Source organism: Daldinia caldariorum (genome assembly GCF_022478825.1).
Source record: "Daldinia caldariorum strain CBS 122874 unplaced genomic scaffold F4812scaffold_27, whole genome shotgun sequence".
Classification (NCBI taxonomy): domain Eukaryota; kingdom Fungi; phylum Ascomycota; class Sordariomycetes; order Xylariales; family Hypoxylaceae; genus Daldinia; species Daldinia caldariorum.
The window spans coordinates 119,954-137,894 of NW_025953063.1; the positions used below are offsets into that span (position 1 = coordinate 119,954).

The 17,941-nt window shown below is 47.4% G+C and overlaps 7 protein-coding genes across 7 annotated transcripts in view; 4 read left to right on the forward strand and 3 right to left on the reverse strand.

The window, feature by feature from the left end:
* Nucleotides 1–53: 53 nt before the first annotated feature.
* Nucleotides 54–2,855, reverse strand: F4812DRAFT_246126 (RNI-like protein). The gene is made up of 4 exons (XM_047930686.1): nt 1,851–2,855; nt 985–1,710; nt 817–928; nt 54–757 (listed from the first exon to the last, which is right to left on the reverse strand). The coding sequence occupies exons 1-4, from the start codon at nt 2,667–2,669 to the stop codon at nt 165–167; spliced, it is 2,250 nt and encodes a 749-aa protein (XP_047785714.1). The 5' UTR covers nt 2,670–2,855; the 3' UTR covers nt 54–164.
* Nucleotides 2,856–4,105: 1,250 nt separating this feature from the next.
* F4812DRAFT_446804 (NAD(P)-binding protein) lies at nt 4,106–6,146 on the forward strand. Its single transcript, XM_047935679.1, has 4 exons — nt 4,106–4,438; nt 4,508–4,530; nt 4,590–5,477; nt 5,557–6,146. The coding sequence occupies exons 3-4, from the start codon at nt 4,848–4,850 to the stop codon at nt 5,917–5,919; spliced, it is 993 nt and encodes a 330-aa protein (XP_047785715.1). The 5' UTR covers nt 4,106–4,438; nt 4,508–4,530; nt 4,590–4,847; the 3' UTR covers nt 5,920–6,146.
* Nucleotides 5,773–7,158, reverse strand: F4812DRAFT_246384 (uncharacterized protein). The gene is made up of 3 exons (XM_047930688.1): nt 6,981–7,158; nt 6,420–6,861; nt 5,773–6,359 (listed from the first exon to the last, which is right to left on the reverse strand). The coding sequence occupies exons 1-3, from the start codon at nt 7,016–7,018 to the stop codon at nt 6,138–6,140; spliced, it is 702 nt and encodes a 233-aa protein (XP_047785716.1). The 5' UTR covers nt 7,019–7,158; the 3' UTR covers nt 5,773–6,137.
* A 935-nt stretch (nt 7,159–8,093) lies between these two features.
* F4812DRAFT_446809 (putative FAD-binding oxidoreductase) lies at nt 8,094–10,439 on the reverse strand. Its single transcript, XM_047935680.1, has 7 exons — nt 10,280–10,439; nt 9,845–10,220; nt 9,455–9,789; nt 9,333–9,394; nt 9,179–9,269; nt 8,789–9,119; nt 8,094–8,723 (listed from the first exon to the last, which is right to left on the reverse strand). The coding sequence occupies exons 2-7, from the start codon at nt 10,012–10,014 to the stop codon at nt 8,237–8,239; spliced, it is 1,476 nt and encodes a 491-aa protein (XP_047785717.1). The 5' UTR covers nt 10,015–10,220; nt 10,280–10,439; the 3' UTR covers nt 8,094–8,236.
* Nucleotides 10,440–10,708: 269 nt separating this feature from the next.
* F4812DRAFT_446812 (UbiA prenyltransferase) lies at nt 10,709–12,838 on the forward strand. Its single transcript, XM_047935681.1, has one exon. The coding sequence runs from the start codon at nt 11,412–11,414 to the stop codon at nt 12,471–12,473; it is 1,062 nt and encodes a 353-aa protein (XP_047785718.1). The 5' UTR covers nt 10,709–11,411; the 3' UTR covers nt 12,474–12,838.
* Nucleotides 12,839–12,907: 69 nt separating this feature from the next.
* Nucleotides 12,908–16,340, forward strand: F4812DRAFT_446814 (uncharacterized protein). The gene is made up of 5 exons (XM_047935682.1): nt 12,908–13,191; nt 13,289–13,531; nt 13,620–14,135; nt 14,196–14,297; nt 14,450–16,340. Exons 2-5 carry the CDS (start codon nt 13,352–13,354, stop codon nt 15,914–15,916), a joined length of 2,265 nt encoding a protein of 754 aa, XP_047785719.1. The 5' UTR covers nt 12,908–13,191; nt 13,289–13,351; the 3' UTR covers nt 15,917–16,340.
* A 443-nt stretch (nt 16,341–16,783) lies between these two features.
* F4812DRAFT_246496 (Phophatidylserine decarboxylase-domain-containing protein) overlaps nt 16,784–17,941 on the forward strand; it is a 2,094-nt gene continuing 936 nt past the window's right edge. The window contains exons 1-4 of the mRNA XM_047930689.1: nt 16,784–16,981; nt 17,052–17,417; nt 17,477–17,555; nt 17,634–17,805. Of these exons, the coding sequence (XP_047785720.1) occupies nt 16,926–16,981; nt 17,052–17,417; nt 17,477–17,555; nt 17,634–17,805 (673 nt within the window). The 5' untranslated portion in view covers nt 16,784–16,925. The remainder of the gene's footprint in view (nt 16,982–17,051; nt 17,418–17,476; nt 17,556–17,633; nt 17,806–17,941) is intronic.

Sequence of the window (17,941 nt, forward strand, 5' to 3'; positions counted from 1 at the left end):
TCAACAAGACGAATATCCAGTACCGATACACGGTCTGATTCGCATGCTATCTCTGATAAGTCCAGTATAGGATATTTTAGGACTTATAGACACGAGTTATGCATTAAGATGAACTGATGTATGCTTTAGGACTGTTTGCATACAACGACACGACGGCAAAATCTCTAAGACTGGTCGCCCCTATCGTCTTCCTCGATGTCCCCTAGCATGGAAGCTGTGCTAGGTCCGGAAGAACCCACGTTGAAAATTCCCTGGCCCGCAGTGCTAGGGCCTGGTGTACTACCGGTAGGAGCGCCAGCGCCCGTGCCAGCTTGAGTCGCAGACACCATAGTAACACCTATAGGAATAGCAGCTATATGCGGCGGATGTGGGCGAGATGATTGATGGGAGGTGCTAACTTGCGATGGAGGCGGAGGTGGCGGTGGAATAAATAGATTAGCTCCATCGGTAGAGTTGTCGTTCCCGCCAAAATTACCAGGCTCCAAAGCAATTTCGCTACCATCGCCCATATCGTCGTCTTCAACTCCGTCGACATCATCAAAGCCGTCCATGTCAGAAGTTGGCAGGGGAACAAGACTCGAGTGCTGGCCCTGAGCTACATCTTGATTTATTTGGACGGGTCTTCGTGATGTTAAAACGGTCGGTTGGTGCATGTGGTACTCGGCGAATTCAGGATGGGTATTTAGGTAGTTTCGGAGACCCATTACACCTTGGCCGGAGAAGACACAGAATACTGCTCGCTGATGTTCGGTAAAATCTGAGAGATATGTTAGTACTTTGGAGCAGGAATAAGATCCAGGAGATAAATGATAGTACCTGGAGGCGCATCACGGCAAAACATATCCAGATCATCCCGGAGGAAAGCAGGTACACCCGTCAAACTCAAGTGTGTAAGCTTTGGGCAGCAGTTGAGAAGCCTGATAATGCTCTATAGTAGCGTTAGCATCCTAAGTAAATGGCGTTCGGGAATAAGAGCAAGCATACCGGAAGTGTCAGGTTTGTGCAGTAGCTAAGATGAACTCGTTCCAGACTACCGGCAGGATAATCGTGCCTTCGGGAAGAGTTATTTCCTGCCGCAGTACGTCGGGACTGGGCATGGCGGTTTGCTCCGGCTAACGCATACATGCTCTCGTCCGTGATGCTACTGCACTTCACCAGTCCGATTCTCTTTAGCTTTGGGAGTCTTGCTAATTGAACAACAGACTCGTCCGTCAGATGGGTGCAACAGCCCAAGTCAATATAACGAATGCGGTTGCAGGAATGCACCAGGCGCTTGACCGCTTCGTCCGTAATATTTCTGCAATGGCCTAGATGCACGTAGTGCAGATTCTTGCCGAGACGGGATATGGCGTAGACGGCGGCATCCGTGATATTGCTACACTTAGCTAGGACTAAGTTTCGTAATCGCGGGGCGACCTCGATGATCTTTTCGACGGCGCGATCCGTAAGCCGGGTACACGATGTCAGATCGAGGATTCGAAGGTGCTCATATATTTTAGAAGGCAAGGACAGGAATGCGCCATCGTCGATCAGATCACAATTCGCAAGTCGTAACTCTCGCAGAGCTCGTCCTTTGGCAAGTAGGGCAGTAACAGGCTCATTGCCGATATTCGCACATTGGTGAAGATCGATCTCGAGGATATTTGGGCAATTATTGGCGAAGGCAATAATCGCACTGTCATTCAATTGCTGGCAATCGTTTAATTTAAGCTGTTTACACGATAAATATCGGGAATTGTTTAGCACTGTCCCAAAACAAGAGTACATCCACGCTTCGAAAGCTACCCAGGGTGATACAGAACACATGAAAGGGGCTTCGTAAAAGGTGCTCTGCGGTGGACTTGACTTACACGTTTAATATACTTGCAACTCTCGGCGAGTTGAACCATGCTTTCGTTGGAGATTTGTTTGCAGTTTGACACATTCAGACCCTGCAGCCTGCGACAGTTCTCGGCGATAGTCACGATGGAGCGTTCGGTGATGTTGTTATCGCCAGAGATATCTAAAGCCAGAAGATTCTTGTTACTCCTCACCAAGGGCATCAGTCCCACATCGGTCAGGTCTTTGCAATTGGTCAAGGTGAGACGTTCGACGCGGGTGCAGACGGCAAGCGGCATAACACTGCCATCACTGACCTTGTCTGCCAATGCAGCTAGATTGAGACGTTTAACGAAGTCGGTATAAGTGAAGTAAGGCTTCTCCAGCCCCAGAGTCGCGCAGATGGATCGATGTTTCGTCCACGAGGTACAAGTAGGACGGTGCCAGAGTATCTCGACTACGTTGCGAGCCCATCGTTTACAGGTTAACATGCAGTTCAAGAGCTCGCCCGGGCTGTTGATACGGGAAAAGATGCTGATGAGGATTTCGCTGGGAAGGGCAGCGACAGTCGGGAGACATTCTGAATCGGTCACTTGCATATCTTGCAAGTTTGGTACTACTCCTAAAGACGACTGGGAATCATTTGCTACGTGAAAGAAGTCAGACTCTTCGTTATCTGGAGGTACGGGCGAGTTTGTCGACGATGAAGATCTCGAATCCCTCGCGTCGTCGGGAGTACTCGTTGTCTGCGGGTTTGGGCCTTGGGCTTCGCTAGGTGCAGCGGCGGCGGCGGCGGCGGCGGCAGAGTTGCGGGCGGCTATAACATCGAGAGAAGGTGCCGGGGGTTGCATTTTGACAGGTCCGCAAAAGATTTCGTCGCGAGTTTCGCGGGGAAAGGATTTCGAAGTTGGTTAGGCTCGATAATCTCTCGATGAGGTTGACAAAATGGTGATGGCGGTAATATCGAAAGTGAAAAAGTTAATAAGGTGGTGGATCGAGGGGTAGTATTGCGAGACCATCAGAGGATTTCGGACGTATTCGAAAGAGGAAAAAAAAAGAAGGGAACAAATAAGACGGATATCAAAAAAGTCAAGCCGCGATTACTTCCTTTTATACTAGAAATTAAGAAGGACGCAAATCGCTATAAAAAAATAGTTGCGACGACGGACTTTTGTTTAAATAAGGGAGTTATGCTACTGTAGTTAGGAATTGATTAATGGTAGTTAGTGGTAGGTAGTAGTTATTGTTGGGAAAGAAGAATATGGAAAAGTCAAGTATCTACAAAATGACAAAGAAGCGTGGAAGTAGGTATTGTGTTGCGTGTACTTCGTACCGTTTGGCAGCAGGGCGGTTACGATCTTGGGCAACTGCTAGGTACATCTATTTTGCTGCTATTTTGGGTGCGTGATCATTGATGTGATGACGGGGCTACATGCTGTAGAGGATATCTAGGTTAGGTACCTAAGTATCTTCTATAGTAATAAGGTATTGTAGGTACCTTAGGTAGGTACAATACAATCAGTAAGGCAGGTGACGACTTCTGTCACAGACCACCTCCTCAGTTACTAACCCAGTTGCCCAATTGCAGTGACTTGCAGTTGCTACCTTAGTTGCATTTTGGCGCGTATTGGCGCGCAATTGAGAAATGCGAAACCTTTTTTTTTGTACTCACTCAACCGGCTTCCATTACAACATTGTTTGGAATTCAAAACGGTAGGAAAACACGCTTCGACCTTTTCTTATTTTACAAGTATCCCTTTGAAGTATCGCTACAACTCTGACGCATCGCTCCACCGAAAACTGGCGAATTGAATCTCGACAGGACATACTCTACGCTGTCAGGTAAAATAATATAATCAAATTTAGGTAGCCAATTGAATCATCGAAGGACGTGTATCGCAAGTTGACTTATTACCTAAACCTTAGGTATGGTTAGTGATTAATAACAAAACAACTTCTCTAACGTATTATGACGTCTTTGGTCATAGACTAAGTTAATATGCACATATCAACACCTGCACTATATCAATAAGAGCACTGCACGATAACAATCGTCACAACTTTTGAAATTACCTACTAATACAATGATTCGCAATATGTTTTCAAATATATATATCATATATATCATATATATCCAAAAGCAAAACCTAGTTCATTTAAAGTTTGCTCCCTGAACTACCCATCGGCATTAGTTGATTTCCGTCGCCGTCTCGTACTACCTGAGGTATTGTACTTACCTGCACATGCCACCTGTAGACCTGTAGGTATGCGATACACTTATCTGCTAGGTACTAGCTTCGTTTTGATTGACGTCACACAAGATCCGAGGGTTCACAGCTAAGTATCTAGGTACCTACCTCGTATCTTATTGAAGCCCGCCTTATCCATCGTTCTTATTAGACGCATCATCAGACGCATCATCTTCGTACCTATCTTACATTCCAGTTGGTCTTCCCCTCTTCGAGAGTAAGCCAGTAAAGATTCGTGTGCAAAATCTTATACCAGGTACCTGAGGTCCTCATCTGTCACGCTTTAAGATTTATTCCGAACTTCACCAAGGCCTCTCATATATCACAAAATAACTTCGTAACTGTTGCGCCTTGTCACGATTGTTTGGATTGTTTGCTATCCCCTGTTTACCTAACTTTAGGCACAATACCACGTTCTGCGCTAACTTACAGGTGAATAGTTCCCTCTTTATATCCACACAGTGTAGGGGAACCTTTTCCCTTAGGTTAGGTACTTGATCAAGTCTAATGCCGTCCTTCAAGGAAAGATTTACTACGTAAGGTAGCATTATTAAGCTACCTACCTGGTAGGTAATCTTGTGGACTGGTTGGTTACCCTGATAGAACGTACCTCAAGAGCTTGTTTATATTAGGTACTGCCAATATAAGACAGCTGGCCACCTATCTTACGCTTATATCTTACACTTATCCATATTACAACTTCAAGCGCCTTTCTACGAATCGTATATCATCGTATATCAACCAAGTCATTGAACTGATAAACAGATACTCCGCTTCAACATGACAGCCACTATTATCATTACCGGGGCAAACGGCTCTGTTGCTATTCCTGCCGTAAATCATCTTTTAACCAAATATCCGGACTACACAGCCGTTCTAACCGTCCGCAACACTGAAAATACGGATCCCAATACAAAGAAGCTACACGAGACGATTGCTAAGTTTCCTAATGCTCAGACATCGATCCGCCAGCTCGATCTAGCCGATCTCTCCGCCGTACACAATTTTGCAAACACCATCGCTACTGAGATCTCGGAAAAGAAGCTACCTCCGCTTGCCAGCATCGTGTGCAATGCTTACTATTGGAATTTGAATGGCGATTCAGAGCTCACTGCAGATGGAATCGAGAAGACAATCCAGGTGAACCACATTTCTCACGTTGCCATAGTCCTTCGACTACTTGGTAGCTTCAGACCGGAAGGTGGCCGTATTATACTCTTCACCAGCAATGCCCATTTTCCCGGCAAGAATAGCCTGGAGAAGTACCCGCCAGCCATCGCAGTCGATTTAGATGCTTTATTGCATACCACTCCATTTTCCGACAAGTTAGCAGGAGGCATGCATATTTACGCAAATTCCAAGTTGGCTATTCTCATGTGGGGATACGCGCTGAATAGACACCTCGAGAAAGTACGTCCAAATTTACTGTTTTATTATTTCTTGCTCCCCCCTAAGATGTCAGAACAAAGAGTGTTGACTTGATTTCCAGGACGAGAAGCTGCGCAATATTACAGCGATAATAATTGATCCTGGCAACTTGACTGACTCGCGTGCTCTGCGCACGAACACCCCTCTATTCCTCCGGGTTGTCCAAAGGCTTGTGCTTCAACCTTTGCGGCCACTCATTCGCCTCACAGACCCAAGCTATCGTACAGCGGCAGATGCAGGGATAGATGTAGTAGACCTTGCTACGAACAATGTCCATCCAGGAGAGCGTGGCTATCTCCTCACGTTGAAAAAGGAGCCCAGTTCCCCCGATAGTTATAACGAAGATACGCAGGAAAAACTGTGGGTTAAGAGCGCCGAATGGGCAAAGATCACTAAAGAGGACACCGCCATTTCAATTATATGAACGTCGCACATCTGGGAATAGAGAGATCAGGGGAGCAAATGTTTGATGTTTAAGCGGGGTGTTTAAGAATGAAGTTGTCGAATCACAAATTTGATTTCCAAATACCAGCGGACAATTTACATCTAAGGGAATTCTTGGGATTTTACGTGTACGATAGGAGCAAGGGCTACTGAATAAGCGTCGTTCAATCCAGTGAGATACCTAATGCAAAGATCATTCTACTCAACTTTGGCTCGGTCTGCGAACCGCCTTTGAAAGACAGACATCTCCATCTTGTGACATGCTGATTGCCAATCTGTCGTCCATTCACGGTAGAATGGCTGATATCCTAGGATTCCGCCCAGCCATCTACCTACCGCAACACCCAAGGCATATGCCAACGTCTTGCTGAACGGTATCCACTTGGGCAGTGAAAGGTAAGAACCGCCTGCATCAAACGTCTGCAGATCTGTCAACGAGGAGTTTCAGAGGCTTAAGTTAGGGTTTGGAGAATAACTCACGCTCATGACCTGTATTAAGTCGACCTTCTTGCCCTTGACCACAATTTGGTCCTGGTACGCATACCAATTCTCGAAGAAGACGGTATCGAGCCTGAACGGCTCGGCGGTTTTCGCCGCCGAAAGTAAGAATCTCGTCACCTTCAGGCTCCCGTCCGTATCCCCGGCGAGCGGCGCGTATAATCTGTGGTTCGTCCACGGAGGGAAGGCCACCTCGCCATCTTCAGGGGCAAGAATGCGTTCTTTGCCTTCGACCTCTACGGCCAGACGCCCTTCGAGCACCTGGAGATACTCTTCCTGGTGGGGATGGAAGTGTAGCGGGGGCCTTTGGGACGCGACTGCGACGACCCGTGGGTGTTGCAGGAGGAAGGTCACGTCATAGGCGAAGGCTCGGTTGGGATGAGAAGGGTGGGTAATTATACGCGTAGTTATCCCGCCTTCAAAACTATATAGGTCAGATAATGATTTTTACTATTAGCAAGACTCGCAAGACTCTTGTTTTCAGATTCCGCAAGGGACCCCCACGGTAATCATCAAGCTGTATTCACAGAGTGGACAACTTACGCAGTGATTACCCGTCCCAAATAAGGATCTTCAGCCATACTTCACGACGTGCGATTGTCCTAGTACTCAACCCCTCTCTCTCTCATAAGTGAATGGCTCAGATAGTATACCTTAGGTACGATTAAATCTGCAACTATGAGATTAGTAATAAAGGCTTTGCAGCACCTCAAAGCTTCATAGACTTGGGCCGGGGGAGGAATAGAAACGCATCTTCCGATCATGTCACCCGAGACTCGTGTTATATTCTATATTCCCCATAAAACATATCCACTATGGGGAGATGCTTGATCTCAATTTATTTTAAGCTAGCCAAGTATTTTTTTCATTATTTCGTGATGCACCCTGCTTCTTCGCATATACATACATTTACATGTAGGTATGATCTCTGGTCCTTGTATGTCGGGTGGTAATGATGCGAGTTCTCACTTGCAAGATTCTTGCCGTCAGCTTTCCCACATAAGCCTTCCATACTGTAGACAAGCTAAAAAAAACACACAGTCATCTAGGTTAGGCACCTATGTTTATGATCGTTCGCGTTTAGGACATTAGGTGTACTATGTATTAGAGCCGTTGCCTATTCTGAAGTACCGGCTCAGCAGCTATGCCAGTTTTAGACAAGTCTGCTGGTCTCGATATCTCGATATTGCAACCCAAACATCCAAGTTCCTTGCTAGCGCAGGAAAGAAGCTGTACCTGGCATGTCGCGAATGGCCTAAACTGTGTTACATCGTCCATCCCCGTATTAAGGGGCTAGATCACTCGACTCGAGTTGCTTCTAGCAGTAGATATAATCCTTGACTGACGCTATTCAGTCGTCAAGCTAGGTCTTCCATGCCCCTGACTTTTCAACGATATTAACAATAATATCGAGCCGGCTAACAAGCGACGCGCCTATGTAGAGAGTGAATTTGGGGCACAGCAAATTGAATCCTAATCCCAGTCTATTCATCATACCTGCCTAGGTATCTATTACCTAGCTTCATGCAAACCAAATTATGCCAAAGCTCTAATTATTTCCCAGCCCAGAGTGTTTAGTCTCTACCAGGGCTGGTACTAGGGCCGGCATATATTTCCTTGTTCGGTTGAGGGGCTTAGTCCTGAAGATATGGGGACCCCAGCGGTTCTCGGGACCGAGTTAGCATGTGCTAGAGGTGTCTACATATTTGCTGAAGGCTGAACTTTACGTGAGTACCTAACATAGAAGACAACACCAAAGCATTATATTCGAATTGTAGTTTACTTATATGAAGAACGGCCTATGACTTTGGTAGCTTGAACCCCCCCGAGGCTAGAGTTTGGAACACTTGGTTGGGGTCGTATTTCCTTGACGCCTCCTTCAGCTTCGCGACGTTCTCTTCTCCATAATGCGCGATGACAGGCTGATCCGCAGCAGCATCATTCATGAAAATGTAGTCGACGTAATTTCCGCTGGCTTTGGATGCGTCGTCAATCTTGCTAATCATGTTCTGCGTAAGATCGTGCGCTAGACCGTCATCCTTGGGAGACCACCAGCCCACGTCAAGAACGAGCCATGTCTGGTTGACGGGTTTCAGCCCAAGCGCATTGCCGCCGCTTGCTTGCCCTGCGAGCACGGCGCTGCTAGAAATTGGCTGCCAGCCGAATGCTAAAGAACCTGCAGTTAGGTTCTTTAGGCCGTCTAACTCTGGAGCCTTAGTGACGATGTCTTCAACTTTGTTGAATAATTCCTTATCTGTAGTGAAGCTTGCACTAAACCAATTCACCCTACAGGAACAGATTGATTAGTATCCTAGAAGAATGGGATTTCCAAAATCGTGAATATAACTCACCGTGTCAACTCAGGTAAAGGCGCTGCGAGCATCAATTCAGTCAATGTTTGAAGCTTGGTCAAATCGGCTAGAGGCGTGATATTGCGGAAAGGCGCGAATGCTTCTGGTTCCTCCTCTGGCTTTAGGTATACGATATTTAGTATGGCACCGACTGTCGCGTTGGTGGGGAAAGCTTGGAGCATGATATTGGCGTATGGATCCTTATTTTCAACCGACTGATATTGATACATGGCCTCAAATAATGCCGGAAGAGCATCGAGGGAGTATACTCTGACGCCTCCCCAAACATCGTGGATATCGTAAGTTTTGAGAGTGAATTTAGTGACGACGCCTGCTCGTGTGTAAGCCAACCGGCCTCCTCATTATAACATCAATATGCTTCAGACTTACCAAAATTATTGAGACCTCCCTTTAGAGCCCAGAATAAATCTGGATTAGACTCAGCGTTCGCATTTACGATGGCTCCAGCTGATGTCACAACCTATACAGTTATCTTCGTCAATAAAACGCAGCATTATCCGATAAAGCATACAGTCTTGCTTACCTCGTAATTAACTACATTGTCACAGACCAAGCCATAGAGGTCGGTTAAGTACGAAAGCCCCCCTATATGAAGGCATTAGTACTTCATCTGCGGTGAGAAAAACACGATGGCACAGGACTCACCTCCAAGTGTTAGGCCGCCTACACCAACGTCCAAAACTCTACCACCGGCAACTGTTACGTTATATTGATCCAGTGAAGTGTAAACTTCTTTCCACCGCAAGCCCGAGCCAACGATAGCGACCTTCTTCTCTGCATCATACTCTACCGAGTTAAAGTTCGCCAAGTCAATCAGGACGCCATGATTGATATTTGCAGCTCCGGGTACTACCGAATGCCCACCAGAGCGAATAGCAAAATTTACTTTCCAGTCTACCACGGTCGAGATGACGTATGAAAGCTCCTCGGCGCTAGATGGTTGGACAATGCATGATGGCTTCGCCCAAACCGTTTGCGACCTGTATAATAATGAGTCAAATCAGTCTTTTTAGTTTAGCGCAACTCAAGCCATACCAGTTCTCTGTAGTTAGAGCCTCATATATGTCTGACGTTGGTTCGACCGTCCCGTTGTTCAGCTGAGTCTTGATATGGTCGCATACAGCATGATCTTGAGAGGCTTCTACCGCCGAGCACGAAAAAAGTAGAAGACCAACAAGAGCCCTGGATACGGTAAGATAAACCATGATCTTCTGCTTGCCCGGAACTGAAGGGGTTAGGATCGCTCGTTCTCTCTATTCATGCCGACTCGGCGTCCATATCTTTGTTTAAATACCAAGGACGAGAAGTAGCCCACTGCGGATCTAGCCTTTCGGGAGACCCCAGTGTTATTTTATATATTGAAGCATGGTGTATGACGATCATGCAACCTTGTCCAGCCCTAATATCAATCCTACATAATGAGAGTAAGCCATCGCAGCATGAAAGGGGCTAAGTTTTCAACGTATCTACCTCTAACCGTATCTTCAATCGCATACTACAATAGCATTGCTAAACAGACGATATTATATTTGACATCTGCTAATAGCTTATTCGTTTCTCTCTTATAACAATGACTTCCAGGTGTCTGCCTGTATTAACAATAACTCAACTTGAACATGGATTACGAACCAGACAAGAAATAAGCCTGGAAGCTGAAAGCCCTGCTGCTTCTAGTGTATTTAACAAGGCACCACTTCACCCCTGGAAACCAAGTGCCTAGCCCAGCAACTACCACATTAGCGTAGCCGACGGTATCTTACGTATCCACATCCGCGTAGTAGACAGTACCAGCCGATTGCTGACACGGTTCAACAGTGACGGTTGGCTTTTCCGATCAGGGAATTCTAAGGACCAAGTGCAAGCCATGCCAAAAGGTGTACCAGAGAGTTTCCGTCGTGTACATATGTAATGCTTTAATTGGCAAATTAAGACGTTGCTCATGACAGTCTTGTACAATACCTGCATCTAAATACCTGCTGGTGACTATGTGGATGGACAGGGGTAAACGGCTCTTATGAGTTCCTACATTAGGTATTCAGAACAATAATAGGACCGACTAATTTAACAAATTCAAGAGATTACCTCAGGTACCTAAGGTACCTTCTCATGTTTATTCATACATTACACGCTCCAAAATATCTTGGCTTGATGAGAAGCGGGATATTATTAGAAAACGCTACAAAGTAATATTCACTCGAGGAAACCTGGTTCCCGTCTTGAGCAGTGAGCATTATGACCGATTTTACCCTATTTTCTGGACATAACTCAGCCCTACAAGGAATATTAAAAACGCCATCGCTTCTGGTGGCGCAGACGCGAATGGCCGGGGACTGACTCCTTGTCTGGGGGGGTGTGAAAGATACGTAGCTGTCGCCTATGGGATTGTAGTCCCTGCCATCCTTGGCGATGGATATTGAGACTATTCCAACTTGAGTCTTCTACTAGAAGTACCTAGTGGCAGGAAAGATGTTACGTGAGTGATCTCGCTCGCTGTAGAAAAAAAATCCACCCGGAGAAAAGAGCGAGAAAAAGGGGGAAGTTGAATCTTTACCAGTTCATAAATATCACGCCCTTCCAAATCTTCCCCTTGTTCCTACCCATTATGACCGGCAAGACGAGCGACGAAAAGCCGCGTCCGGCTAAGGAGACAGCGGATTTCCAGAATACAGCGCTCGCGCAGCAGTATGGCGGTGGACATGCTGGTGGCTGGGTTGGCCGTTTGCCCTCATCATGGGTTCCTTACGTCCAACTGGCAAGACTGAGTCCTCCCGCAGCTCTGTTTCTCATCTACTTCCCTCACTTTTTCGGAATTATGCTCGCCGCCATTATCCAACGATCACCTATCTCCCAGGTCATCCGAGCGAGCTTAATCATGCTCGGCGGCAGCTTCTTCTTCTCGAACGCAGCTCACGGCTGGAACGACCTCATCGATGCGCCCGTCGACAAGTCCATACCTCGTACAAGCAAGCGTCCTATTCCTCGAGGCGCTATTACACCCCGAGCCGCTTTCGCATTCACGGCTTCACAGGCCGTCGGTGCGTCCTTCTTTCTACTCCTAATGCCTTCCGGAAGCGCGATCTACGCCGTTCCGAATATTATCGGCACATTTTACTACCCCTGGGCAAAGCGACACACCAACTTCGCGCAACTGGTGCTCGGCTTCTGCTTAGCTTGGGGCATTATCATGGGGTCGTGCGCAATGAGCCTGGAGCCATTTACGGGAGGACCCTTTGGAAGCAGCAACGGATGGGAGCAGTCCTTCTGGGTTGAGCCGTCAACCATGTGCCTCTTTCTTGCGAGTATCCTATGGACGGTTATCTACGATTCGATTTACGCGCATCAAGACGTCAAGGATGACATCAGGGTGGGTTTAAAGAGCATTGCCGTTCTGCTTAGGGACTGGACCAAAGCGTTCCTGTGGCTGCTCCTCGGTTGCATGGTCGCACTGTTATACGCATGCGGGAGTCTGCTAAACACGGGGCTCGCCTTTCATGTGCTCGCCGGCGGCGGCTCTCTTCTTTCCCTCGGCGCGATGATCGCTAATGTCGAGTTGAAAGACTCGGCGAGCTGTTGGTGGTGGTTCCGATACGGATTCTGGCTAGCAGGAGGCGCCATCGCGGGAGGGCTTCTCTCCGAATATGCGACGACTGTGCTAGCGTTATAAGGGTTTTATCATTGCTATGTACAATACAGGAACAAATGATAATAAAGACGGATAAATTTCAGGCAACTATGCTCGCTAACAAACCGTATAATAGCTCAATAAATAAAACGTGAAGTCGGATACACGGTCGCGTTATCATAGACTATGCGTAGACGGATAATAACGACTTGCGTAAACAATCAGCGTTAGAAGAATAGTTGTAGGCTCAAAAACGACTTGTCCGGAATCAAATTCGCCGTAAACCGTACACGAGTAGGTGATGATTCCCTTATCCCTGTGGCTATATTCGGATCTCACCACGGTGACCGAATTTGGCAATAAGCCGAAGGCCGAAAAGACAAACGCCTCTCCACCAATTAGCATCTAAGAAAGCTCGGAGTTCATTATGTCCATAAAGGATGTTGGTTGAACCCCGATCTCTTGTCTAGTGGACAATGGGCAATAAGCAGAGATCCCTCCAACTTGTGCCATCATTATCTGGGAACAAACAATGGTACCGATCCCTTCACCTAGGTATCCTAGAATGCTCTTCTCGTTATTCTAGCTTGGGCTGCTCCAACTCCGATTCATAGCGGACCCCTAGTCCCAGATATCTCGGAATCCTGACAACCTCGATGAATCGTTCACGGCAGCCACTTGGTGGTCAAATAATAGACTTGCAACCTACACATTCGCATCGTGCTCTAAATGGAAAATACCGACGTAATGGAAAATTACAGTATGCAGTCCCACCACTGCCCTATTACCCCTCCTTGCCCCAGTCCTCTCTCGTCTTATAAGTAGGTACACACGCTTACATTTAAGGGATACTGCAGGATCAGCCTTGGATTCCCTAGGCCGTGCGGTAGGTTAGACACTCTCTACAATCTCGCCAAGCCATGTACCTCACGGCCTGGGAATCGGGGCTTCTTCCTGCTATATTTTCCATTTTATCCAGATCGTGTGAACCATGCAGACGATCTAAGCTGAAGTGTGATCATGTTGTTCCAACCTGCGGCAGGTGTATTAAGAGACAATGTGCCGACCGGTGCATTTACCATCCCAACCCCCTTACCCAGGTTAGTAAAGAGATATATCGATTATATCGTATCCGAAGGCACTAGCTTGTAAACGTCTATGGTTAACCTGACGGTGGTCAACGAATAGGCTCGTCAAAAAGAAAAGGCAATTCTCTCAACACAATGTGCCGTAGCAAGAGACAAAATTCCCCAAGTCCCAGTACAGTCAAGTGAGGTACCAGTTACGGAGTCATCTGGTGTTCTCACATCTCAACTTGCACGGGCACGTTCTACTGAAGTAGCAACTCGTGAAGTGCATCGAGCGGCGTCCGCCCCGCCGTTGCAAAGTCGCGATGGAGTTGCGAATCGTACCATAAACATAGGCTTCCTCGGAGAGACTTCTTACGTATCGATTTTTACGGATGGCCTTGGCAGCTTTGATGTCTCTTCTCCAGACCTCGAATCTTCTCCAGTCCAGGGAATGAGCCTGTCCCACGACCGAATAGCCCAAGGGTGTAAGGTTCTCGCTTTCTTAAAGGACAAGCATATGATCAACCGTATGGTATCGCGTTGGTACGAAATATCCGAGGATGAAGCTTGCATCTGCATAGAGCCCATAATGAAAGAGTGGCTTTGGGGTCTCGGGATGCATCACGGAGATGTTGTACGTGAAGCAAATATTAACTTACCCGAGACATTCGAAATACTAATTCTAAGCACATAGTTAAAGGATCAAAATCCCGAAAAGATTCAACGATTATGTGAATTGATTTGGCGTAACACCCAAAGCCCAATATCCTTTACTGAAACTACAACAGCTAAGCAAGTAGGTGGTGTCCTTTTGTTATTTACCCCTATTTCGCGTACCCTGATTTCATAAATTGTCTTGGTGTATACGGGATCAATTCACACAAGATGGATCATCTACTTTACCTCGTATTGAAATGAGCCTTTCGCTAACTCCATATCGTATTGAAGTGGGCGCGCTTGGGGACTGGACCAAGCATACGATGGGAGGTCATTGGGCTCATTGCGGTAATAGCCGGTCTGTCTGCGAACACGCCCGAACCTTTCGGCCGCGGTTCTAAGAAACATAGTTCCGCACATTCGTCATTTGCGAGGCAGATGAACGAGATCGCCGAAGTTTGTTTGAGCTTCTGCCGCGAATGTGGAGCTCTAGGCGACATGTTCACCTGGCTTCTAATAGAGAATTACGCTCTAACAGCTAAGATTAAAGGTGAAGCTAGCCATAGTATATATACTCTGGGTGGCGAGATAGTAGCTTCAGTTGTCGGGATGGGTTTACACCGGGGAGTCAAAGAAGACGATCATCTTCCATTCTTTCTAATAGAGGTGCGGAAAAGGCTGCTTTGCCAGATGTATGGCGCAGAGATCGGCATGTCCACATTTACAGGTCGTCCCCCTCGGATCTCGCATAGGTACTGTAATCTTCAGCCGCCTCTAGACCTTTCAGTCTCTCAGCTACTCCTCGAAGGAGACGATTTAACCCTAGCGCTTGCCAGTCTAGACGAGAAAGGGTTCAACACGTCAGGAAGAATACGTCGCGTTACCTGGATAAGGATATGGATCGGGTTTGCCATACAAAGGGAGGACATCCTGGACCTGGCCCTAGGTCCATATACACGCGAAGAGATCCTGCAGCGCGCGGAAGATATCAAAGCTAGACATGATCGATATATAGAGGAACTCCCACCATTCGCCAGAAAGATAAAAGACTCACCTATAGAAATAGAAGGAAGGCAGCCGGCGGAAATATTAGTTATGATCGTAATTCACCAAGCCTTCCATTCGAACCAGCTTCTGCTCCAGCGGGTATTGATCCGCAAAGCCGGCGCAAGTTCGGAGGAGCTCATATGCCTTGCGCGATCGATTTTGAAGGACATATTGTTAATAAGTCAACGTCGCGACCTCGGTACGCTGCTTAAGACAGATATTGCATCCCTTCTCGCAGTGCAAGGCATGCGGAGCGCTGCCGTCATGGCGGTAGAACTATTGAAACAAGAACAGCTCCCCGTCTATCCGAGAAACCCTCTCCTGCCTAGAAGTCAGACAATTCAAGATCTGGCCGTTTTCGCAGCTGTACTGGGGGCCGTCGACCCCAGCGATGGCTCATTTAGTATATGCGACCAGGGGAGAAAGGTCATCACTCAAATCCTTGATAGAATCCTGAGTCCTCCTGACCCGCCTAAACAGCGACAAGGTTCTCGCGAACCATCTGCACACAAAGACCCGGACCAACAGGTTGACGAGACAACTGTGGACAATACGACGAATGACGCGATTCAGAACTATGGCTTCCATATATCGTCCACGGCCGACTTTACGATGACTGATCTGAATTACGGAATCGACGCCCCTTTCTTAGGGCCCGATAATGATTTCATGCAATGGCTCGAGAATATGGACTGGGAACGACCCGTTTAGCGATCCCAAACACGAGCTTGCGAAGACTACCTCTCATCCTAACACCCCTTACCTTAGGTACTGGTAAATGTTATTCCGCATGACATGTTAAAGGCGGGTAGGTAATGCAAGGACCTCGGGAAACTCTTTGCGTTGTCACAGATCCGCGCTCACCCGAGAGACGAAAGTTAAAGTTAGTCAAGTATGCATGGTTCGGACAAGTGCACATCATTATTCCCTGAGGCAGCAGATAGCAATTAAAAGGAACGCACCGCTCCGCGACAGGCGCTTCTGACTTGAGCTTAAGTTATGAATCATACAGCTCCATTTGTAAAATAAATCGCAAGGTCGCCTAGGTTAAGCTAGGAGGTACCCAATATTTCACTTGTTCACTCTGCTAGTTACCTTACGTATGATCAAGCAAATTGAAGTTGTTGGTGTTAAAGCTTTTGACTTTCGCAATAGTCGTGACATCGTAGTTATTAGAGATAAATTTGGGAGTTGATTTTTAACTATCGATGATATCGTATATCCCACAATGAGCACTTTTCTGAGCCACGAAAGACTACCCGCAACCTTGGTTTGAACATGGAAGACTACATCATCGATACAAGAAATCAGGCGTCTTCTTACAAAACCCTGTCAACAGTTCCACCAAACAAGCATCGGGTGACATCTTGGTTATCCATGATTTTGGAAACTTAACGTTTATTTTGGGACCATTTCCACTTTACCTTGGACATTAGATGGCGTATCAAACCCAAAATATCTCCTTATTGGGGGGATCTTACTGATCGCCCTGCAGCTCCATCGAATCATTACATCATGATCGATGTCTTCAACCTCACCAGTATGACAGTCTTCCTGAATTACGTACCCCGCATTCCCGCGGTATATGAAGCCATGGAAGGCCCTGATTCTTGGCAATTCAGGAACAGTTCTAGGTGCAAAACACATACCCACATCGAATACTTCGTTAGAGACTTGGCATCGTTGTTTAATATAGCATAGACAGTTAAGTTAAGTCGAGATGGTTCACCAACACGGCGACGAACACGATATTCCTGAGGAACATCACGTCCCACGGTAGGTTCCCTCCAACTTTTCCAGTAATAGGAATAATCAATTGTGTTAATAATTAATTTTTTTCTCATAGTCATGGCGCCTGGCTTCCAACAGATCACCGGGTCCAACACGAATGGCTCAAGACGCAGATCGAACATGTCGATAAAGCTCCTCAAAAGGAGCTGATCCCGGTCCTCCAAGACTTCAAGAAGCTCATCGAGGGAAACTCACGCATCTACATGTATTTCAACCAGATGTGGGAGGAGATACCGCTCAAGAAGCCGTATTACAAGGACCCGACGGGTACCAAGAAGCAAATCCGGGACTACCGGCACATGCTGGCGGTGCTCAACCACATCTTCACACAAGCCCCCCAGTGGACCGATGCTGCTTTCGGCGTGGGCATGGTCGGGGTTCCTATGGTGGGCATTTTCGACTACGTGATGGCTACACCTAGGTGAGTGTCCTACCGAACTCGAGTGTGCCACTTGATTATCAGCTAACTCCACGACGTAGCGGCCATGCCGCATTCTTAGACCCAGAAGTCAATAAGATGATGAAGAAGATTTTGAATGAATGGGGCAAATTCCTAAAGGTAGCACGACACCCCTGAGCCTCCCGTAAAACCTACAATTGAAGAGAAATCCATCCTAACAATAGCCATCGCAAACAGACGCCGAAATCAGCCGAAGTGCTCGCTTCTCATAAGCAAGGCTGGTTCTCCCAGCACGGCCTCAAAGATCTGATGGAAGTGGCCAACGCGCCGCTGAAGACGTCTCACAGGTTCGAGGATATGTACGTCTGCGACCCCTCGGCCAAGCATTACGGTTACACTTCTTGGGATGGTAAGCACGCCGGACTGGGATCAGTTTTCCTGTTGGGGGGGGGGGGGGGGGGGGGGGGGCGGCGGGCGGGGGGGGGGGGGGGGGGGGGGGGGGGGGGGGGGGGGGTGTGGGTGGGGGGGGTGGGGGGGGTGTGGGG